The sequence below is a fragment of the Stigmatopora argus genome, chromosome 10, assembly GCF_051989625.1.
Source record: "Stigmatopora argus isolate UIUO_Sarg chromosome 10, RoL_Sarg_1.0, whole genome shotgun sequence".
Classification (NCBI taxonomy): domain Eukaryota; kingdom Metazoa; phylum Chordata; class Actinopteri; order Syngnathiformes; family Syngnathidae; genus Stigmatopora; species Stigmatopora argus.
In genome coordinates this window covers 4135154-4159574 of record NC_135396.1, presented here as the reverse complement: position 1 = coordinate 4159574, position 24421 = coordinate 4135154, and the positions used below count along the sequence as shown (strand labels likewise).

The 24421-nt window shown below is 42.9% G+C and overlaps 6 protein-coding genes across 9 annotated transcripts in view; 2 read left to right on the top strand and 4 right to left on the bottom strand.

Annotated features, from left to right (window-relative positions):
* The window catches only part of LOC144083984 (cyclin-dependent kinase-like 1), a 60808-nt gene that overhangs the window by 27981 nt on the left and 8406 nt on the right, over positions 1-24421 (bottom strand). For all 4 annotated transcript variants that reach the window (XM_077612222.1, XM_077612219.1, XM_077612220.1 and 1 more), the window contains exons 3-4: positions 10137-10406; positions 3158-3266 (exon numbers count right to left, since the gene is read on the bottom strand). The gene's annotated coding sequence lies outside the window, so the exon portion shown is untranslated. The remainder of the gene's footprint in view (positions 1-3157; positions 3267-10136; positions 10407-24421) is intronic.
* Positions 4165-8661, top strand: ppp5c (protein phosphatase 5, catalytic subunit). The gene is made up of 13 exons (XM_077612216.1): positions 4165-4323; positions 5414-5655; positions 5848-5995; positions 6080-6201; positions 6278-6343; positions 6457-6555; positions 6628-6733; positions 6802-6944; positions 7025-7112; positions 7219-7259; positions 7336-7514; positions 7592-7673; positions 7753-8661. Exons 1-13 carry the CDS (start codon positions 4227-4229, stop codon positions 7813-7815), a joined length of 1476 nt encoding a protein of 491 aa, XP_077468342.1. The 5' UTR covers positions 4165-4226; the 3' UTR covers positions 7816-8661.
* LOC144083985 (uncharacterized) lies at positions 9077-12656 on the top strand. The gene is made up of 5 exons (XM_077612224.1): positions 9077-9262; positions 9794-9977; positions 10047-10483; positions 11211-11397; positions 12359-12656. The coding sequence occupies exons 1-5, from the start codon at positions 9189-9191 to the stop codon at positions 12473-12475; spliced, it is 999 nt and encodes a 332-aa protein (XP_077468350.1). The 5' UTR covers positions 9077-9188; the 3' UTR covers positions 12476-12656.
* Positions 17345-19238, bottom strand: LOC144083993 (claudin-3-like). Its single transcript, XM_077612231.1, has one exon. It carries the CDS (start codon positions 18226-18228, stop codon positions 17581-17583), a length of 648 nt encoding a protein of 215 aa, XP_077468357.1. The 5' UTR covers positions 18229-19238; the 3' UTR covers positions 17345-17580.
* LOC144083989 (claudin-4-like) lies at positions 19395-21350 on the bottom strand. Its single transcript, XM_077612229.1, has one exon. The coding sequence runs from the start codon at positions 20986-20988 to the stop codon at positions 20254-20256; it is 735 nt and encodes a 244-aa protein (XP_077468355.1). The 5' UTR covers positions 20989-21350; the 3' UTR covers positions 19395-20253.
* LOC144083490 (claudin-4-like) lies at positions 23288-24135 on the bottom strand. The gene has a single exon (XM_077611394.1). The coding sequence runs from the start codon at positions 23922-23924 to the stop codon at positions 23298-23300; it is 627 nt and encodes a 208-aa protein (XP_077467520.1). The 5' UTR covers positions 23925-24135; the 3' UTR covers positions 23288-23297.

Here is a 24421-nt window from a genome sequence, read left to right as displayed (position 1 = left end):
AGTGCAAACTGCGACAAAAAAATCACACTCATATCAAAGGACAAGTCATAGTCTACTGTGCATGTGGGTTGAAACCGGAGAACCCGGAAAAAAGCCATGTGGGCATGGGGAGAACATGAAAATTCCACATAGGAAGGTCAAAACCCACTGGGGATTCAAGCATCAGAACAGTGAGGCAGATACGCTCACCACTCACCACAAAATATCACATTCCTCAAAATTCAATATATTAAATATGATAACTGCAGGGTTAATAAAGAGTTTGTTTCTTTATGTAGATATTACTTACTATTAGGGGGCTTACAGCACAAATACAGGGGAAAAATACATTTAACAAAAAATGTTTGGCAATTTATTTACGTTTATGTTGCTTTTTTAGCAAAATTTGACTTTCTAACTTGTTTTGAGCTTTTTTTTCTGTCTAAAAAAACAACTTTTTGGTAAAAAAAATATTGGAGAGTTTATTTTTTAGGTCGAGCCTTTAAACTGTCAAATTTTGATAAGTTACATCTGTCTGAATTTTACGTTAACTATGACTTTAAAAACAGTAAGTTAGTAAAATAAACTGTAAACCAGGGGTGTCAGACTCGGGTTGGTTCGCGGGCATTTCACGTGGGCCGGACCATTTTAGATATAATATTTAGATTTTTTTAAAATAAAATGATTAAAAGAACTGGATTAAAAGAACTGGATTAAAAGACCTGGATTAAAAGAACTGGATTAAAAGAACTGGATTAAAAGAACTGGATTAATAGAACTAGATTAAAAGAACTGGATTAAAAACCCTGAATATTCAGTTTTTTATAGATCTAAAACAATGTTTATTTTAGCTTTTTTTTTAATTTTTTTAAATTTGATCCTAAAATAGAAAGTCGGCACTCATGATTTACTTTCCCGGGCCACACAAAATGATGAGGCGGGCCAGATTTGGCCCCCGGGCCGCCACTTTGACACGTGCTCTAAACTGTTAACTTTATCAATAGTAAGTACCACATATTTAGAATATTTCACTCCAAAAGCTGATGCTATTTAAAAAAAAAAAAAAAAAAAAGAGAAACACTTAAGTGTTGATAACCACCGATACATCAAGTATTTACAATTGCGTAAGCAGAGATAAGATAAATTGGGATGGCTAAAGTATGTAAACTTTGGAAAACTCCTTATCTTTCACCTCAGGAGAGGAAGTCTGAAAAAAAGGGCCCCGGTTGGGATTGGACAGAAAATACTTTCATCTGCAGTTTTACTTGCCGCACCATAATAAATAGCCAAGAGGTCCGGATCAAGCCCGTGTAACGTATATATCGAGCGAACTGGCCCGCGGCGCTGGAATGTCACTCAAATTCCCGGAGAGCTTCATCTGTCTCTGTGTTTGCTGGCTTCCTTTGTGTTTGTTTAACTTTCTGGAGACCCCCCAGAGGCTGCGCGCTAGACCATCACGCACCCAAGAGGACTGGGTTCTCCCACTTGGAGCGAGCCGGCTTGCCAGATTCCCTCCCACGCCGTCTCTCCCACTCACTGTCTGCGTTTACTCTCGTGTGAGGCGCTCATGTCAGCCCCGAATCCCACCTCCGTCTCCTTTTTTTAATTTATTTTTTTACCCCTTTTAGCACAGGAGACATTTATGCTACTTTGATGTGAAATTTAAAGCAAGGTGATATGGGCCCAAAATAAACAAAACATTATTTTCACATTGTCCGATCTGGATTGTTTTCCCAATTTTTTTTATAAGCCTTACAGGCCTGTCAACTCAGGCGGTTGTTGTTCTTCTTGTGGACGCTAACTTTGCAGTACCACTCTTTTGTGACGTGTGTTATAGTTAGGCTGCATTTCCACCACGTTTGGCATTTTAATGATTTTTTTTTTTCAATCTACTGCAAGGGTGTCAGACTCGGGTTGGTTCGCGGGCCGCTTTAACGTCAACTTGATTTCACGAGGGCTGGACCATTTTAGATATAATATTTAGATTTTATTTTTTTTATAAATTAATTAAAAGAACTGGATTAAAAAAAACATTAAAAAAACAATGTTTATTTTAGCTTTTTTTAAATATATTTTTAGATTTTACAAAATGATTTTTGAACTAAAAACACAGAAAACATGGATTAAAAAATGACAATGATTGATGTAAAAGGAGGAAAATCAGGAAATTTAATATACATATATACTCTTAATTTTAATTTGATCCTAAAACAGAAAGTCGGCACTTGTGATTTACTTTCCCGGGCTACACAAAATGATGTGGCGGGCCAGATTTGGCCCCCGGGCCGCCACTTTGACACATGATCTACTGCCTCAGTTTTAAAATGGTCCAGGCCTGGCATAGCGTGAAAGTACTTACTCATCGCTCTTCCGTGTAAGGGGAAAGTGAATTCACACTGCGGGGTTACTAAGTGTTCACCGGGAGGTCACCAGTGGTGACTCACCTGACTCCCCAGCAAGGCACACTTGACTCTTGGATGTTCTTTGTGAGTCAGAGCAAGGTGGACGGATTGGGCCATACTCCTCTATGTCGCAGTAATTTATGAAACCCGTTCCAGTCTCCTCGCTAACGAAGAAAGCCACAAACTTCTAAATTAGAAATGTCCTTTTCCTTCTCGGGCGCCACTCTCATTAGCCTGTCCAGCTGAATTTTGGCAGTAAAAAAAGCAAACCTCTCAGCCTAAAGTTGTTATATTTTGGGCAAATGATTTATTTCAAGGCGACAGTGCGTCACTCGCCATGTATGTGCATGTGAATTAAAACATGGAAAGATTGGGATATTGGTCTTCCTGCTGGAATGTGATATTCACTATAACCTCTATAAGAGGACATCAATTTTTAAGTCTAAACTTTTGAATGGAAGTACTTTTTTTTGCTAAATTTGCTATTGCCTACATATTTAGAAAACAGCAAATTTAGCAAGCAGCCTTGTATAGTCCGATACAAAAACTGACAGTTAGGAAAAGGGCTTAAAAGTACGACTCGTACGGTGTTTGTAAGTTTTTGGGGGGGTTTGTAAGGGGAATCATAATCATTTATAAGGGCAGTTATCGGCAGAGGTTGACAGGTATGAATGTGTATTCAGGTTGGTCCTGTCATTTCACCTAAAAGTCAAATATGGCTACATAACTTTTTTTTTAAAAAGACCACATGTGCATGCATTTGTGAGGATGAGCACCTGCGTTTTGTTTGTCCTCTTAAATCTGACATCTGTGGAGGCCGGCAGCCACCCGCTGCGCTCAGATGGCAGGAAATTTCCAGAGCAACATCCTCATGCCTGAAGGCACCTGGAAGAAGACCAAAAAAAATGTGTGAAGATGTACTCTTTTTGTTGTTGTTTGCAAGCATGTTTTTATGTCACTCAAAAGCAACTGTACATTTCCACCATGTTCATGTACACTAATGATATGGTTAGAAGCAATATTTTACCATGATGTCGACTATAAGTATGATTCACATAATCTTCTATTGCATTATTTACATTTGGGGAAAAAAGCCCGGATTTACCACTCATTTATATTTATAAGTAAACGAAAAGGAGATCAAAATTTCATCAATACTGTACAAGTACTGTCTATGACTTTGTGTTTGGTGGTGTGGCATAATAATTATCTAACATAAAATGTGTTAGAAATATTGTAATTGGATACTGTACTTGCAAACAATAGAACATTCTGGTAATAGGCCTGCAAATGAACAAGTGGTTAAAAAGATGTGTTTTGGCGTTTCTCCCTGGAACCGAATTGCCACACAATAGTTGTAAGCACAATTTTTGTCTTTCCTAGCAATTTTAACCTATTATTATTAACTCATTGGCAACTAGATCAGCAATTCCCTTGAATGGGAGGGGGCACATGTTTATTTAAACATTCCTTCATTCGTCTGCTTCTACGTAATAGGAATTGGAAGTCCATCGCCGTCAATGAAACTGATAAATGGGCACTAACAGTTTGTCTTGTTATTTAGTAAATATACTACTAACACCAGGGTGAGTTAATGGCAGAATTCAATGTCATTAGTGCTCTCTACTGGTTGATGACGAGCAATACATTAGTACAAGTTACAAAAGTTACAGTTTAAACTCAGTTCCGCCTCGTGCATGGTAATTAATGCAGTCTATTCTTAAAGTAATTAGACATTTCAATAGTAAATACATACCACAAGCCATCTATTGTTTGCGTATTAACCCTGAGACGCAAGGAAAAAACCACGCGCAACAACTTTGCGACCTTTGCGACAGTCCGTCAATGGCGCACGTGTCGGATTACGGCATCGCGAAGAAGATGGCGGAGGGAGTAAACGATGCCGAGCTACTCAAGGAGAAGGCCAATAAATACTTTAAAGGTGAGCTGGCAACGCTGTCAAGTCGGCGGTCCGCGTCGGCGGTAGAGAGCAGACGACGGCGTTACCGGTTTTCGCACAAGGGGCCAAAACATCCACTTTAAAGGGGCCCCGATCACAGTCACACGTCAATGTGAAGCAAAGCTAACCAGGCAGGCTAACGCGTGAAGCCCATTCATTGGACTCTTGTAAGCGAGTAGCTAACGCTAACGTTGTCTTTTACCGCGTGTGTTATTGTCGCACGAAAATCAAGTTCGCGTCGAAGTAAATTCGGTCAATATGGTGCCTGGTCCTATGTTTAATTATAAAATCATATAGGAGTGATCTTACTCGACGTACTTCGAAGTTGCTGGAATATTCTGTGAATTAACAGTACCATCGTCATGTGAGCAGTTGCGCTCATCGACACACCGTCGTCAATCAAATTAATTTTATCACCTGGTTGTGAATTCGATGTTAACATCAGCTGTTATCGAGTGTTAGAGTCTTTGATAAGGCCTTAGCAAAACATTTTAAAGGACCCCCACCATAATCCAAATAAAACAAAAGTTATCTCGTTTTGACTCGTCATGTTATGTAAATAAGTGTTTGGGCTTTCATGATAAATGTGTTATATTAAATGAGTAATTTAGTAATTGGTTTTCATTTAAAGATGGAGAATAATAATAAAGTCATACTTGTTTTATTACATTTATATCGTATCAAGAATGCTATCAACTTGATAGCATTCTTGATACGATATAAATGTAATAAAACAAGTTCAATATTGATGGTAAAAAATACTTGATAGTATCAGGTATTTTTACTATCAATATTTTGTGATAATACTAGTTTGTGCAGATTTTTATTAAAATTTTGAACAACATTTAGATGCTTGGTAGTAAACTGGAGGCGCACAGCCATAGTAACCAAATTCAAAGAATCTCTATTTTTATGACCTACAACTTTAGACACTTTCTCTTATCATATCACCTCATTTGATAATTCACCAAATTTGACATATGGCCATACAAAGGTCATTAGCAAATGATTAAGGTAGTTCGTCATTGCCAGATATTGCCCACGTCAATGTAAAAATGTCTTCTTTTTTCAGATAAAGACTATGAAAATGCCATCAAGTATTACTCCGAGGCCCTGGAGCTCAACCCATCCAATGCAATCTACTACAGCAACCGCAGCCTGGCGTACCTGCGCACCGAGTGCTACGGGTACGCCTTGGCAGATGCCACCAAGGCCCTGGATATTGACAAGAACTATATCAAAGGGTATTACCGCCGGGCCACTTCCAACATGGCGCTGGGCAAGTTCAAGGCCGCGCTTAAGGACTACGAGACGGTAAGGCAACCTGGCAAAATCTAGTCCACGTACAGCTAATCCCAACACTTTGCAAAAGGGATTATGTGCTAATCATGTCATGATGAGCGTGTGAGTCGTGGTGTCGTGTCTACAGTATGCTTTGCAAAAGTCACCCTGTACATTTTTAGTTTTAGGATCATGTTTTTCAATGATTTTGTTGCGCCATGACAGGTGGTGCGCGTTCGACCGAATGACAAGGACGCCAAGATGAAGTACCAGGAATGTAACAAGATCGTCAAACAGAAGGCCTTCGAGAGAGCCATCGCTAGCGACGAGATCAAAAAGTCGGTGGTTGATTCGCTTGATATTGAAAGCATGAGTAAGTGTTTAAAAAGATAATAATAAAAGAGTCATATAGAAGTCTTTGGTGTCATTATGAAATTATGCCGCCGTTTCGTCGCAGCAATCGAAGACGACTACACCGGCCCCAAACTGGAGGACGGCAAGGTCACCTTAAAGTTCATGAAGGAAATGATGGAATGGTTCAAAGAACAGAAGAAATTGCACAGAAAGTGCGCATATCAGGTAAGACGCCGCCGCTGGTGGTGAAAAGCGAACAGACCGGCGGAGTAAGCGTGGAATAAAATGTTCTGTTTTGCAGATTTTGGTGCAAATCAAAGACCTTTTATCCAAACTACCGAGTCTTGTAGAAGTCACATTACAAGAGGTAAAGCTGTCTTTAATTTTCAGCTATTACATTTTTTTTCAATAGTCTCTGATTCGAATTCATTAGATGGAATCTTTGATCCAAGTCAACAGCAAAAAATGTTTTTTCAACAGGCTGAAAAAATAACAATTTGCGGCGACACGCACGGACAGTACTACGATCTGCTCAATATCTTCGAGTTGAACGGCCTCCCGGCAGAGAGCAATCCTTACGTATCCTTTTCGACTTTTCGTCTCAGGATCCCTCGCATTTGCCAAAAATCTTCTTAACCGGGTTGAATTCAGCTTTTCAACGGTGACTTTGTAGACCGTGGATCTTTTTCAGTGGAGGTCATCCTCACGCTGTTTGGATTCAAGCTTCTCTTCCCTGACAACTTCCATTTGCTGCGAGGTAAGCGGTTAGCAGAAGAACGCGCTTCCTCGAGAATCTAGCGTTAACTAAAGATGGCTGAATGGCAGGTAACCACGAGACGGACAACATGAATCAAATGTACGGCTTTGAGGGGGAGGTGAAGGCCAAGTACACGGCGCAAATGTTCCAGCTATTCAGTGAAGTCTTCCAGTGGCTGCCACTAGCGCAGTGCATCAACAGCAAAATACTGGTGCGTTAAGCACGACTCTCGCATCACTTCTGTTTTTGGTCAGCGCCGGGTTTCGAACATTTGTTTTTTTTTTTACTTAGGTCATGCACGGCGGGCTGTTCAGCGAAGATGGCGTCACGTTGGAGGACCTCAGGAAGATCGAGAGGAACAGACAGCCTCCAGATTCGGGTACTTTGAAGGGCAGAGGGGTGTTTAGGCTTGTGGTTGTGTGTGTTTTTGGGTAGCGGGGTTTATGTATGCGTTCTAAAATCTTCCTTTTGCGTCTGGCTTGCAGGTCCCATGTGTGATCTTCTCTGGTCAGACCCCCAGCCTCAGGTTTAGTGCCACCCTACTCTCTTCCCGCCTCTTTGAACATGCTCCTCAGGTGAACAAAGTTTTGTGTTTTATGCAGAACGGGCGGTCCATCAGCAAGCGGGGCGTCAGCTGCCAGTTCGGGCCCGACGTGACCGAGCGTTTCCTGGATCAGAACAAGCTGGATTTCATCATTCGAAGTCACGAAGTCAAGGCGGAGGGATACGAGGTCACTCACTCAGGGAAGTGCATCACGGTCTTCTCGGCGCCCAACTACTGGTCAGTACCCCTCGGTCTGTTCTGGGCAGCGGTATCCCGGCACCTCGTGACGTTTCCCGTCTTCTTCTTCTCCCCAGTGACCAGATGGGAAACAAAGGAGCTTTTATCCACCTCAGGGGATCTGATCTCAAGCCAGAGTTCCACCAGTTCACTGCCGTGGTAAGTGCGCTGCGTTTGTGTACTCCCAAAGGCTCGGACTTCAAGTTTGTCTCATTTTCTTCCTGCCTTTGCTTTCCAGCCTCATCCGAATGTCAAGCCCATGGCGTACGCCAACACGTTAATGCAGATGGGGATGATGTAGGCGGGCGAGGAAACCTGGAAGCGTCGGACATCATTTCCCTCAGTGTTCCCCGATTCCTCCTTAGGCCTAAGGGAACCCGCTCCTCCTCACTTTTTGAGTGAGATTTCTTAGACCCCCTCCCCTCACCTGGTCCCCAAGGTTACCACTTCCAAACTGGAAAACATTGGCTCGCCTCCTACACGATTCCAACAGTCAGAATCTGTTTTTTTTTTCTTTTTTTTAACGATTGACATGGATCACCTTTCTGGTCCGTACCAAAGATGTATAACTGAAATTGTCCCTCAGCAACAACGCTCAGCGTTGGAAGCACGCGCACGGATGGAATGGTTTCAAGAGCGGCATGTCCATCAGTGTCTCCTAACAAACGGTATATTTGTTTCAGTGTTTTATTACTTTTTCAGGTATATGTTCGATCCCAGCTCGAAAAAAAAGAGACTGTCTCTGGGTTCACATCGAGGTGCTGTTTGCCATTTTTGACGTGTTAGCTAGAACAGACGTACTGAACGTTTAATTTGCACTGCTTCTTCCAGAGGAAGATACTGCTGCTCCCCTCGCTACCATATTTTCACCCCGGCAGCTCATACACCGTCCCCAAACTCTGAACCCAAACACCCAAAATGTCACCCGTAATTGTGGATAAGTCCGGTAGCACAGGCAACATTAAAAAAAAACGTCCATCATGTAACCCTGTCTTGAAAACGCACAGCTTCATTGTAACATGACCCTTGACTTTTTAGGTAAAGAAGTACACTGATGTGTATGTATATATACTGTATCATTTATTGAAATTCCATGTAAGGTTTGGAGAAAAAAATGAATTAAAAAAAGGTCCAGAGATTTTAGAAATGTGTTTTGCATCCTTATTTGTGGGGACAAAAACTTTTATATTTGTGTACAGTAATTTTAAAAAATGGTCCTTGCCTTGGCCTTATTTTCAAGAAATTTACTATTTTTAAGTCAAGTCGGTGGTATATTCGGTTCTGCATTGTTTACAACGTACATTTTTCCATTCATTTTGCGTTTACGATGGGGGTTTAAAAAGTAGAAGTACCGACTAGATAGAAATGTTCTTTTCGTTCGTGACATAATAAAATTAGAGTTAAAATAAAGTAAAATACTTGAGGCAGTTTTGGTTTACTTTCGTTCAAAAACGTGGGGAAAATGTCATAAACGCATCTAGTTGTATAGCGCGCGAAGTCGCTTATATATGACGTCAGGACGCGCAGAAGCAGCTGATCTGGTCGCAACAATATGTCGTCAGTATATGCGCACCGCGTTGTCAACACTGCACGAGTTTCACCTTGTTGCCAACCTGCTAGGACGCGTATTTACGCATATCGGCGACACGACAAACGACGCCGATTAGGCCCAACATGCCGAAATATTGTTCGGTACCAAACTGTAAAAACGATTCGACGAGCGGCACCGATCCAAAAAGCTTTTACAAGTAAGACACCTTGACTTCATGTTTCGTTTTAACCTGAGTCCGTTTACGATCGTCTGAGTGACGGCGCGTTTTTCTATTTGTTGTTTCAATGGCTACTCTGATTTTTTTTAAATCGCACATTTGTCGTAAAACAAAGAACGGACATTCTTATTTGTAACGCTGCGTCTATCACACGTCCTGCTTTTTGACCTTTGAGCTTAGACTTTTAAATCCTCATGCCAGTCATTTTCTTCTATTTTTTGAGATGACGTGTTGATTCCTGAGTTAAATAATATTCTCAACATGTCCAATCAAGATGGGTAACACACACAGTTCCATTCCATATAATATAATTTAGATTAATGTGGGCAACAAAGAACAAAATGTCCAATCTAATCATCTTCTACATGTCTATCAACTCTATATCCAAATATTTACAGAAATCCAAAAATCTTACAATACAGTCAAAAAGCGGAAATTCTGATGATTCTTGCCTTAAATTTCTAAAGCAAATCTTGGCATTTTTCCATCTGTTTTGGGACCCCCCCTTAGATTCCCCCTGCACGATCCGGAGCAGCTGCAGCTGTGGCTGAGAAACATCGGCCGCGACAACTGGACTCCATCTCGACATCAGTACGTCTGCCACGAGCACTTTGTCTCGTCGTGCTTCAAGCTCCGATGGGGGATTCGAAACCTCGAGAGCGACGCCGTGCCCACCCTCTTCCAGAAAATGGAGGTAACGCAAATTGTCCGTGTACATGAGCTCATTAATAAATGTTTGAACCAACCGATTCCATCTTTCTAGAAACGCAAAGCGACGGACGACTACGAAAGGACCGTCAAAGTGCTTCGTAGGGAAGCCGACTCCGCCTACGCCGACGGCGAGCTCCCTTACCTGAGCGTGCTTCCTTTACTGCCACCGGCGGACGGGCGAGACGTCGGGCGGCTGGTCCTGCTGCCCGAAAGCGGCGCCGTGGACGCGGAGGGCGCTGGCGAAACAACGCAGCTGATCGCCTACTTTGAGTCCGTTCCCGACGGCGTCTCGGGCCAATTGCCGGTCTCCTCGGAAACGGTGCTGTCGTCGGCTTTAAGCCCCGAGCCCATCGCCTCCACGCTGCCCATCGTGTCCAAGCACGCCCCGCCGCGGCCGCCGTCCGAGCCCCTCCTGCAGGAGAGAGAAGAACAGCAAGATGATGAAGATGAAGATTCGGAGAGCTGGGACCACCAATTGGAGGAACATTGGTGAGCATTTCCTTTAAAAGGGACATCAATTCAAAGCATTATTGATCTCGCCATTTTTATAAGATCGGAATCGAGTGAGAAAACCAACTAAAAATGTGTCATTTTCAAGGCAAAAAAGTCACATAATAATTCAAGTGTACCGACCGCAAGAAGCCATAATAAAATATATAATAGCAAGGAAGTGAACTAAAGCTAGTTGTCATGGGAAAGCTTTTAGACAACATTATGCCAGACTGATAATCTCCAAATTATGGAAATATTGTAAAGTTGATTGTGCTTTTTTTCCCCCTGACAAAATCCAAATGTAGAAAGATATCATCCAAAAAAAAAGAATAAAAGTCTTATTCAAACATCGCCAGATGCTCTGAATCAAATGACTCAAACTGGAACTCTACTGTAAAAATATGTGGTAAGCTCAACCCCCCAAAAATAAAGATAAACACAAGAATGATTCATAATAAAAATATACTGTATACAATTGCCAATGAGACCTAACGTTTTGGCTCATTTAGGGCATAATATTAACATTGGCTAAACATGCCCGAAATGTGACATTTACATACTTTGAGGTTGTTTCCATAAAATACAGTCACTCTCCCTATCGTATGCAGATAGAAAATTTCCTTGACCAATAAAAATTGAGTTTGAAGCGGCATAGATAATAAAATCAAAACCCAGATGCGGGTCTTCGGTCCATGTTAATTTGTGCACGTTTTCCAAATGGCAGCTACCACAAGCCCCACCTGAACAAGGAGCAACTGGAGACCACGGTGGCCCAGTTGCAAAAGAAGGTGAAGGTCCTACACCAGCGCCATCGACGCCACCTGGACAAAATGCTCGGCCTTGAGAATACCGTCAGTCAGCTCCGGCAAAAAAACATGATGACGGAAGAGAGACTGCAGCTCCTGGAGAGGGTGGGTACACGCATTTTTTCCTCATGATCCATTTTTATCTCTACATTTGAAAAAAATCTTGCCGAGCAGACGTCGAACGGGTCAAAAAATGGCCGAAAAAGTAGGTTGGGCTGGACTCTAAGTCACATTTTTGGGGGAAAATTTTCGGGGTTGGTTTGCGGGCTGCGTTAACGTCAACTCAATTTCATGTGGGCCGGACCATTTTAGATCTAATATTAAGATTTTTTAAAATAAATGGATTAAAAGAACTGGATCAAAAGCCCTAAATATTCAGTTTTTTTATAGATCTAAAACAATGTTTATTTTAGCTTTTTTTAAATATATTTTTAGATTTTACAACATGATTTTTTAACTAAAAACAGAAAAAATGGATTAAAAAATTACAATTATTGATTTAAAAGGGGGAAAATCAGGAAATGTAATATACATCTATACTCTTCATTTTAATTTGATCCTAAAACAGAAAGTCGGCACTCATGATTTACTTTCCCGGGCCAAACAAAATGATGCGGCGGGCCAGATTTGGCCCCCGGGCCGCCACTTTGATAAACGTGATGTAGCTTGTTTGCCAAGTGCCTAAATACTGTAAATATTATTACCCCCAAAAATAGCATATTTGCCGTAATTGGCGTCAAAAGCAGCTTTTACGGCAAACAATGTTGTGTCAAAACAAGATTCCTTTAGATAAGTGAGCTACAAAGTTACAAAAAAAATAACAATTTTGGCCTTCAAAAACAACCCAAAAATGAAGTCAAACAGAGCTTAATATTTTAAGTCAAACAACTTCAAATTGTATCATTTTTAGGAGATTGGAATCACGTTAAAGCAACAAAATAAGATGAGCCAGGATATAGTTAAAAAAAAAACACATGTTGGTATTAAATACAAATTTACCGAGGTATTTAAAATCTGGAAAATCCACTATTTACTGACATATTCTTCCAAATGTTGCCTTTTTCAGGCGTACCTCCAAAACGGTGCCGGCGTTTACGACAGCGGCGAAACCGTGGCCATCATCTACGAGGAAGACGACGCGGCCTTTTTCTACACTCTCGGCGACGGCGAGGACAAACTTTAAATGTCCCTTCTGGGAGCGATTTTTTTTTTGCTAAATGATTAAAATGACACACACTGGTTTTCACCATCAAAAATAAGATGTGTGTTTTTAAGGATCACATTCCTTATTTTCCTGCTTCTACTTTTAAGATGATTTTTTTTCCCATAACAAAAATCTATTAAAAAGTACTTTCAATCATGCACACGAATTGTGTTGTTGATTTTGGTTTTATATATAATTAGGCTAATATTCCAAAATTAGAGGAATACATATTTGACGTAATCCTCCAGTTTTGTAATCTAGGTAAATCTAGTACAGTAATCCCTCGAATAGCGCGGTTAATGTAGACCAAACATGGCTGCGATAATTGAAAAATCACAAAGTAGTGTCATCCCTATTATTTTTATGAACTTTAAAAAATAATAATAATCTTCGGTGTTGAGTCATAGTAGTTTTTAAATAATTAATAGCAGAAAAGATTGCAAAGAAGTGAATTTGCGATAAAACTAATCTAATCCTAGTCATTTAAATGAACTGCAAATATATACTTGGCCACAAGAGGGCACCAAATATCTTTACTATGTGTTTCTCATGAATCTTAATTTATCAAGAGCTACTGTGCAAGGCCACTGACATTTTCTGTGGGTTATTAATGAATTAATTTTTTTAATGGTCTCCCAGGCAGTTTCCGTCCCGAGTGCTGGTTTGCTATCTCACTTGTGGAATTTAAGGGAGGGAGTATTTCATGCTTTTTGCTTCTGGCTGCCTCCTTTTATAAGAGGGCATGAACTCGCATCTAATGGGCCTCGTGTTCCCTCCACAGCACGACCAGACGACATAAAGGTTGACGGTCCAATCTGACCCCACAAGGTCAACACACTGTGTTCCGTCCTCCCTTCTTTAGCTTCCGATTTGGATTCTTTCAAGCAGACCGTACTTGCGACTTGAGTCTTTTAATTATGACTTTAGTCTTTTTCTTAAGGTTGCCTTGCATGGTGGCATAAACGAGCGCTGGACAACTGCTCCTAAAGTGATCCTTGGATCTTGGACACTTCAAAGTTGTCCAGCAAAGATATGCTTGGACCTCGGCGCCCTTTGGTGTTGATGGGACAGCCTCAGCTTACTGGAAATAGACTTTTATTGACCTCCTTCTTCATTTTTACCAGTCAGAAATGTGAAATTCTGCGTTGACTGCCCCTTTAAGGCAAAATGCTGATGTCCATTGGCAGGTTGCCTTCCAGAATTTGGAAAATGAAAGAGTGGCCGTGCGTATCAGGTCATACTGATAAAAGTTAGCATCCCAGCTTCTGATAAGAAGCTCGCCGACGGGTGGAGTCGCTTCTAGCGATGAGACGATGCGTAAAGTGAAAAGAATGAATCTGGCGGAGACGGAGACGGGTATCAAACCCAAGGGCCAAAGGCCAAACATGGCCCTCCGATTGACTTGATGAAAATCCAAACGGCATTTCTGCACTCCTCAATGAAAGACTTGCAAGATCCAGATTTAAAAAACAACAACACAGACCAGGAGCAGGATCTTCCAAATTTTATCTGCAAAACAAATCTAATCTCCAGCACATCACAGCATCTAGCTCACGTGTTAAAGTGGCGGCCCGGGGGCCAAATCTGGCCCGCCGCATCATTTTGTGTGGCCCGGGAAAGTAAATGATGAGTGCCGACTTTCTGTTTTAGGATCAAATTAAAATGAAGAGTATAGATGTATATTATATTTCCTGATTTTCCCTCTTTTAAATCAATAATTGTCATTTTTTAATCAATTTCTTGTGTTTTTAGTTCAAAAATCATTTTGTAAAATCTAAAAATATATTTTAAAAAAAGCTAAAATAAACATTGTTTTAGATCTATAAAAACTGAATATTCAGGGCTTTTAATCCAGTTCTTTTAATCCATTTATTTTAAAAAAAATCTAAATATGATATCTAAAATGGTCTGGTCCACGTGAAATCAAGTTGACGTTAAAGCGGCCCGCGAACCAACCCGAGTCTGACACCCCTGATCTAGCTGGAGTGAAATTCTCCACAATTTTCTTGGATTTGAATGCAAGGGACATTTTCAGTGGCACTTATTCATTGCTCTGTTCAAAGATATTTGACATCTCTAGCTGTATTTGAATCTCAAATGTCTTCACGGGCCAAAAGACAGCAGGAATTTGGCCTTCAGTAGCAAAAAAAAAGTCACTGTTTTTTTTGTTGGATCGCATTGAGTGAGTTTGTTTGAAAAGACATACGCAGATGGAGTATTTTTTACTGGCAGTTGGAGTGGGGGGCCACGGGGAAGGGGGGCGGGGGCATCTTTTTCATTCCAACTTCAGGTGCTAAGCAACCTCTCGGCCCAGCGCATTCCCCAGTTTCGGTCACGTGAGCGATGGCTCTGACCGGACCCGGATTGGATCAAACCGCCGTGGTCAGATAGGACTTGGAGAGAAAAAAAAAGTGCCTTTGGGATTCATTTCATTTTTTCCGCTCAAAGTCAATCATTAGCTCGCTCAAATATAGGCAAACTGGTCAAACATGCCTGGAGGTCCCATTTCAGTCAGTCGTTCACGGACAACAAGAAAATAAAAGTCAGGTAGAAGAACAGAGCTTTTGTTTCACTGTGCAATATTTTAGAACTTACCTTGCCAGGACATGACTTTTTATATTACTTATTTATGTTTTTTTTACTGGGAAAACACACTTTGTGGAGTAGAACCACCAATTTCATTGTACGCAGCTATGTATGATGACAATAAAGGCTTTTGATTGATTTATTTATATTTTAATTTATAGACTCAAAAATACCTTTTGGGAAAAACATATATATACATATTTTAAATAGATTTTTTTTGGGGGGGGTAAAATATTTTCTACTTTATTTGAATTTTTGCCCTGAAACAAAGTCGACACACATGATTTCCTCCAGTGGGCAGCACAAAATGACGCCATTTTGAACCTGTGCTATACATGGCTAAGAACTGTGATGAAATATTCTACCCCAAAAATTCCCATGAAATATTAACAATTTTAAAAAAGCATTACATATACATATATACATATATTGAGCACATCCTTCCACATTCAACAACCCACAAAATCCCACATAATTTCAAAGGACACATTTTAAAGTATGACGTAATTGCATTGCTGTCAACAGAGGTATTTTCTAAGCCAATCGAGTGGCTTTAATTACCGAGTCGGCGTCGCTTTGCGTCGTTACCGGCAGCGACGCGACACCGATACGCCACCGTAAGGTGACACACTTGTTTGGCAATCGCCAATCAATATTTCAGCACCCCGTCACTTACCGGGTGTGACACATTGGCTCCAACAACATCTTCTTCACCTTTAAAGCTCCCATTATTAGCTACGACCATATTTTATTCATTGTTTCATAAATGAAAAACGTACAGTTTTAGCATCTTAAAACAACACTGGAAATTTAAGTCAGTAATGACATTTTTATTCCTTTTATGTGACACTTTTGACTCTTTTTGAGGAACAAATTGCATGTAGGTACTTTTTTTTTGTAACTTATCTTTCCACAAAAGAATTCTTTTCTCACGGACAAAAGCCTTTTATTTGAGTAGCTGTCACTTGATTTACGGCTCCATAAAAATAAAAATAAGGCTCTGTTCTCCTTTCTTCCTGTTAAATTTCCAACAGCAGTGAAAATTCAAGAAGCACGAAGATGTTTATTGTGCAAAAATACAAACGGTGCAAAAACGGCGTCGACTTCGCAATCAACGTGTCAAAGGGTGGGATTAACGACGCTTTTAGCCTGGTGTTTATCGCGCGCATATTTTTGATAACCCTACTGGATTATTTCAAATGAATTTGGAAGACTTTCCTAATGTGAGACATCTGGTGATATCATTTTTTTTGGATGGAAAATTGAAAAAATGTTCGTTTTGAGACGCCAAGAGAGGAAATTGACTATTAAAGCACAACCATTTCAAGTTAAAAATCATAAAAACCCGCTTCCAATTTGTGTTAAAAAGAGATTTGGTGGGAGAACAATGTTTGAAATTGCTCTTAATGTCTTATTTTCAAAATAAACTTCTTATTTTGCGTGTGTTTTTAAGTAAAAAAAGCAACAAAAAATCCAAGAGATGACAAAGATCTTTACTAGTGATTTAAAAATATCAAAAAAGGATGAATACATTTTTTTACTTAGAAATGAAAAGAAAAAGATAAATCATTTCATTAAAAAACAAAAATATAGACAGTATAAAGAATGCTAGGCACGGTGGATAAGTGGTTTGCATGTTCGCCTCACAGTTCTGAGATCGAGGGTTCAATCCCATTGTGGGATTTTGCATGTTTCCCCCCTGAGCTTGCGTGGGTTTTTCCGGGGGTACCCCCCACATCTCCAAAACATGCATGTGTGATTGGTCATTTGTCTGTTTAGATTGAAGTTACAGCACAGGCTAGCATAGCTAATGCTAATGACATGAGTTAGCGATAGTTAGTTAGTTCATGTTGCGATCAATTTTTTATTTTCATAGAATTTGAGAAAAGTGACTTTTTGTTGAAGCCTTTACATCCTGTCATAAGTTAAATGCTACAAAATAAAATAAAAAAAGTGATTGTTACTGGGGGTCATAACCTGAGAGAATGTTTTATTTCATTCAGATTCAATTTGTATTGAACATTTTCTCAATGTAGAAATGTTATTTATAAAAAGCTTCAAGAAATGCCAAAATACAGTCATGAGAGAGCGATTTGATATAAATTCACACATCATATGAAATTCATCCACAAGTAATCATGAAAAAAAAATGCAATTTGAATAATGAAAATGTTCACACATTTGAAAGGATTAAAAAGAGACACTGCCCTACTTTGTGTTCGTATTTGAAACCTTTTGCAGAATACTTGATCTACTTTTCTGTTCTAAATAGTCGTTTCACGAAAACAAGGGGAGTCAAAAATGCGGAAATATTCAGCGCGACCTCAAACGGCCTTCCGGCAATGTTTAGCGAACGACAGCTTGGGATTTTCCGGAAGGAACCGACAACCCATTTTTTTTCTACGAAAAGCGGTTAATGAATATGGGAGGAACGGCAGTTAGTTGAAAAGTTGGAGAAAAGCTTTTTTTCTCTTCTTCTTCTTCACATGGCCCCCCCTTCACACGTAGTCCTTCCTCTCCATCCCTTGAGCCCCCGCCGACCTGGACGCCGAGTAGGCCATCCTGGAATTGCCGTAGCGCGCCTGGCTGGGCGGGCAAGAGCAGCAAAGCAACCCACCCCCCAGGACCAGCAGGGCGGCGGCCGCCCAGCCCACGTAGAGCGCGGCGCCCAGCTCTCGCCTCTGGGCGTCCGTCACCAACGGGTTGTAGAAGTCCCGGATGATGGCGTGGGCCGACCAGGACACGGGGATGAGCTGCATCACGCCCGAGACGATGAAGAAGACCCCGGAGACGATCATCACCTTGGCCTTGGAGGCCTCCTCCTCAATGCAGTTGGTGCACTTGGCGCCGGTGACGGCCACCAGCACGGCCACCACGGCCAGCAGGATGGCCATGACGGTGAGGGCCCGGGCTGCCTGCAGGTCCTGCGACAGCGCCAGCATGGAGTCGTAGACCTTGCACTGCATCTGGCCCGTGCTCTGGACCACGCAGGTCATCCACAAGCCCTCCCAGATGATCTGGGCCGTCACGATGTTGCTCCCGATGAAGGCCGTCACCCTCCACATGGGCAGGGCGCACGCCACGATGCCGATGATCCATCCCAGGATGCACAGGGAGATGCCCAGCAGCTCCAGGCCCACCGACATCCTGAGGGTGGGGTGGGGAGTGGGGCGGGGGGGTTCTAGGGACTATCCGGGGGGCTTTGGGATATCCGGAGAAGAATGCCGAGATGGGACGCCGTTGGGGGGGGCTTTGGGACTATCCGGAGAAGACGAGCGGGACGTGTGTGAGCGCCCAAGACGCCGGCGCCGGGCTTTATAGAGTCGGCTCGGGTCGGAGGGGAGGAGTCAGGCCAAAAAGGGGGGAGGAGTCTCGCCAAATAGAGGGAGGATAAAGTTAAGAGAAGACAAGACTCTGCGCTGACAAAGAAGCCTTTTACGGTTAAAAGGACCAAAAGCAGGCATTTTTCATGGCGTCCAATCGATCCCAATTCAAAGTTTTCCAATCCTTTCATCACGAGTGGACGTCCAATCCATTTTAATGTGATCCTCTGCTCAAATGGCTTGTCCAATCATGTGGTTCTCAAACACTCCATTCAGATCTTCCTTGCCGGGCCTCCCGTTTCAAAAGGATTAGCCCGGTCCATTTGACAAACTGGTCGTCCAATCGTGAAACTGTGGGAGGGTTGGCAGCAAAGGAGTTTTTATAAGCCGATTGGACGTCAACAAGTGAAAAACCTATTTGGACAATTTGAGAGCCACGTGATCGAATAAGCAAGGTTTCAACCTCCCACTTCAACTTGATTGGACGTCTACAAGTGACAAACTCGTTTAAAGGGAGTTTTCTCCAGCTACGGGATTGGGCGACCACTCAACTCTTGGAGGTCCGAGCCGTCGGAAGCGGGAGGGTCGACGGCCACCCAAACCAATGGGAGGTCTACGGTCCAGGTCCAATTGCTGATGATTTTCCTTAGAACTGAAAAGTGCAGTTTTTTGGGGGAAAGATCCTTCTTCTCCACTTTTTCCCCAACGGCGAGCCAACGGGCATTGCTTGGGCGCCTTTAATCACTGTCTGTCTGCGGGACGTCCTTGGAATTCTTTGGCGCAATGAGCGTCTCCTTAGATATGTGGACGCCCCCCTTCCTTCCAATGGTCGCCATCTTTCCTCCCCCAACTCTCTCTCTCTGGTGAAGCCAGTCCTTTGTTTGATAAGGTGACAAAGTAGATCGACGCTGAGGTTATCTGGCAGCAAACACTGGCAAAACTGAAGGGGAAGATAAGGACGCCGAGAGGAAGAAAAACAAGAGTCTGACTTCCGATTCATACTTCAAACCAAATTTGACGCGTGAATTTTGAGTTGTAACTTTTACATGGGATACATATTCCTCCATTCGTTTTCCGTTGCGCTTATCCTCACGAGGCTCGCGGGGGCGATGGAGCCTAATCCAAAGATTTGTTAAAAAGTCTTAAGTAGATTTTGGGTAAAAAAAAACATTCTTTTTTTTGTTCGTTTAACATCCAAACTGTGGATTTCTATTAATATAAATGCATTGAAAATCTTTGCCACACGGCAAAAAAAATGTCCATGTCCAAGTTATTGGGCGGGGAGAGGCTGGCAGCGAATGACTGAGTGTCTATTAGCGACGCTCAGGCCTAAATTTGACATTTACAAACTGAGTTTTCCGATCTGGAAACTTTTGGGTTAGGAGCAAATTTGTGAAATTAGCAAAAAATAAAAAATAAATGATAGTATTCTGCTAAAAACAAAGGAAAGAAAGTAAAGTAAAATGCAGAAAAAATACACGTGCTAAAAAAAGATCCAATTCTGCTGAAAAAAAGAAATATTAAAATTCAACAGAAAAAAATAAAATTCTTTTTGAAAAAGTTATACTGTAAAACAGTGAAAAAAAGTAAAGAAAAAGTTAAAACTGCTAAAATTGTGGTAATTTTTTTAAACTTAAATTCAAGAAAAAAAAGTCAAATTTTGCTAAGATTTTGACTAAAAAAGTCTTCAAAATGTGAATTTTTTTTTACAAAGTGAAATGCTGCAAAAAAAATAAAAACAAGTCCAAATGTATTCATCGTCTCTCGATTTCAATGGCGTCCTAAAACATTTGTGGCGAAAACACAAGGTTCCCTTCTGATTTGCCACCGAGTCCCAGACCGTCACATTCAGACGTAGTTTTTCCGCTCGTAGTCCCCCATGGGGACGGATCTGCCGGGCGGGTAGACCAGTCCGGACGGGGTCCCGTACCTCTTCTCGGGCTCGGGGGGGCATCCGGAACAGAGGAGGGCCCCGCCGAGGAGCAGGAAGGCGGCCGACGCCCAACCGGCGTACAGCGCCGCCCCCATCTCCCGCTTCTGGGCCTCGGGGACCACCGGGTTGTAGAAGTCCGACACGATGGCGTTGGCGGACCAGGACACCGGCACCAGCTGGGTCAAAGACGCCAAGAGGAAGGCGGCCCCGGCCGCCACGCTGATCCGGGCCTTGGAGCGCCGGTCCTCCACGCAGTTGGTACACTTGGCCCCCGCGGCGGCCATCAGGAGGCCCACCAGGCCGGTCGCCACGGAGACCACGCTGAGGGCCCTTGCGGCCTGCAGGTCGCCTCCGAGGGCCAGCATGGAGTCGTGGAATTTGCACTGCATCTGTCCCGTGCTCTGCACCACGCAGTTCATCCAGATGCCCTCCCAGACGGTCTGCGCCGTCACGATGTTGACGCCGATGAACGCCGAGACGCGCCACATGGGCAGCACGCACGACGCCAGGCCCAGGATCCAACCCAGGACGCCCAGCGCCACCCCCAGTATCTCCAATCCCGCCGACGGCATGGTTCCCGATTCGTCTTTTCGCCGCGCCGTCGCCCCGCCGCGGCTCATATAGGCCGGGGGGAGGCGGAGCCTCGCCATCCCCACGCCGAGCGTCGCCCCGAAAAACGGTCGGCGTGGTTTTGGGAAAATGACCTCGGCTTAATGATTCAACCCCTCGGTGGCGCTACCTCTCGGGGAGAGTAAACACGGCTTATCTGAGATGTGGCGGCGCCGGTTAAAGAGTAACGGAGGCGGTCCGACGATTGGACGGCAGAATGCGGGTGTGCTGACTTTAGCCTTGAGAGCTGGGATCTTCCTCTTGGGAAAATGAGGCAACTTGTTGAGCTAACGCCAACGTAAAACCTTTTTTTAACGGCTGCGGGTGTCAGGGAAGAATGCGGCCTCGGATTTGGCGGACTATAAGTTGCACTTTTTTCATAGTCTGGCTGGGCTTGCCACCAATACTCAAGTGCAACTTTTGTTTTTTGTTTTTTACTCTGTTATGGTTAAAGTTAACCTTGTTTTCTGAACAAATAATAAACTGCTCTCCCAAAAATTATACTTACTTTAATAGAATTATAAAAATGATACTTAATAGACTTATAAAAATAATACTTAATAGACTTATAAAAATGATACTTAATAGACTTATAAAAATGATACTTAATAGACTTATAAAAATGATACTTAATAGACTTATAAAAATGATACTTAATAGACTTATAAAAATGATACTTAATAGACTTATAAAAATGATACTTAATACACTTATAAAAATGATACTTAATAGACTTCTAAAAAATGATACTTAATAGACTTATAAAAATGATACTTAATAGAGTAGTAAAAATGATACTTAGTAGACTTATAAAAATGATACTTAATAGACTAATACTCCCCTCTTGATTGTGAATTGTTTGGCTGGTGTGACTAAAGTCCACAAAATACAGTTTTTCCACACTAATGAAATGATTGTGATGTCTAGCAGCCAATGCTAATGCGCTACATAACAAAAGTCGAGCTTTTCTCCTTCTATTTACATGATGATTAACCTCGTATCGTCCCCAAAAAAACAAGCAAGTAGGTCACGTTCATTTGTTTGGAGCGCTTTAAATAGGTCACTCAATCGCACTTTTGGACGGGATAACTTTTAGCTTGACTTTTACTTTACGGCGTAATGCGACAGGGGGTCCGAAATGACGGAACCAGGTGATCAATGCGCTCTTTGTGCAGGTCTCTCTTCCACTTTTGGCCCATTATCCCCGACTGGGTTTCAGGGCAGGTTACAAAGGAAGACGAGGCTAACAAGACCCCCTTTGTGTCCGTTCCGTGTTTGCCCCGAAACTAAATATCTCCTGGTTGTCGCTGGAGGGGAGGGGTGGGGGGTTTGGGGTGGGCGCAGCTGCTACATTGTGCATAATAAAGTAGCCAAGGTGAAACGTTAATAACTGACTTTAATATAGAATTGAATATACAAACGGCTTGGTAAATGTGTGCCTTGAGGTAACACAAATGTGTACAAAAAATGGAAATGGTACTTCAAAAGCAAGGATTCATATAATTTTTGTTTGATAAAAAATACAGAATGGCCTTTTCACTCTTGTGGTTTGACTGGCTCCTATTTGTGCTATACTGGCCTCTAGCGGCCAAGCTATGCACAATAGAAGGAGATGCACAATGTCTGTTGAATTGATGCAAAAAGTGTTGTTGTTTTTTAAAAATATTAAGTACAAGATTCCAAAGTACTAATTTTTGTTTGATGCTAATCTTGAGTGGTGTAAGAAGTATTTTTGTTGCCATTTAGCATGGATTGAACGTCTAGTCAATGGCAGCCAAAGAGTTAAGTCCTGCTCAGTTATATTTAACTTTAAGGTGCCTTCTTTTCAAGTTGGTTCTTTTCTAACATTCTCTTAGGCACAATTTCTATTGTAAATGACACTTTCTATAAATTTTGGATCATTTCCTATTTATTTGGGGGGAATTTCCGGGTTGTTTCTGATGATTTTTGGGCATTTGCAGGTGGCTTCCTGCTAGCTTTTGGGAGCATTTTAAGGTTCCTCGTTAACTCTTTGGCTGCCATTGAAGGCGCAGAAAGTGCAGCAGTACACAAACTCCATCACACACACGCAATTCTGGTTTTACTGAAAGAAAATAAAAAGCATTTGTTTCTGTATGAATGAATCAAGTTTGCAGGGGGCCGCTTCCTGCCCGCGCGCTGTATGTTTGACACCATGACAAAATAGATAATGCATATATAGATAGAGAGAGATAGCATATAATGAATGTAATTTGAATCCAAATTCCATTGACACTGAACATAAAGGTAAACCCCCCCCCCAAAAAACCCAAGTCCACTATGTCCAACCACGGCTCCAGACTCCCCCTCCTGGTCAAACAAATAACAGCCATCACACATAGTCTGATTTTCCACGCCGGCGTCGGCTAACGGCCGCCGCGTCGTCGACCTCCCCGCGCTCGCCGCAGGGGCACCACAGCAGGGCCCCTCCGAGAACGAGCAAAGAGGACGCCGCCCACCCGAAGTAGAGCGCGTTCCCAAAGTCACGTTTTCCCGTGTCTTCCAGCAGCGGGTCGTAGAAGCCCGCGGCGATGACCCGCGCCGTCCAGGACACGGCGGTCAGCGTGGAGAGCCCCGCCAGGGTCAAGAGCAGCCCGCCGATCGCCGCCAGACGCCGTTTGCCCTCCCGGTCCCGGCCGCAGTCGGTGCACTTGGCGCCGGCCGCGGCCAAAGCCGTCCCCGCCACTCCCAGCGTGACCGAGGCCAGCACCAAGGCGCGGGCGGCCTGGAGGTCCGGCGCCAACCCCAGCGTCGAGTCGTGGACCTTGCAGTGTATTTGTCCCGTGCTCTGGACCGAGCAGTTCATCCACAAGCCCTCCCAGATGACCTGGGACACGAGTACGTTCTGACCCACGTAGGCGGCCACGCGCCACATGGGGAGGCCGCACGCCACCATCACGCCCAGCCAGCCCGTCACGGCCAGCGTCAGTCCCAGGAGTTCCACGCCGGCGGACGCCATGGTCGGGGAAAGAGAGCCCAGAGGCCCTGCGTGCGGGAGGCGATATCGGATACCCGCCGCTCGGGAGTCCGACTCCGGGGCGAAACTCCATCTGTGCTCTTTATACGGCTGGAAGGTGGAGTCAGGGCCAGCGTTGAAGGATGCCCGCCAACCATCCCGGATGGAGAAAAGGGAATTAACCTCCTAGCTGCCATTGACATCGACAAACGTCAAATCCAATACAGAATGGCGACAAGTTACAGGGTCAAACCACGAACTCTGAAGTTTTCCACCAAAGCGTGGACGTCTATCTTCTCCAACACTTTACCACCAGCAATCCCATACAGTAAACACTATTTTTTTGTCTCCAATACTTAAACACAACTTTAAAGCCAATTACCACCACTCCAAACATTTCACATGGTGGAGGGTTAGATGTCCCCTAGCCTAAAAATTCCATCTTTCTCCCAAATCAGACCCAAATCATTTCCCAATGAATCTTTCCCAGCCCGAAAAAA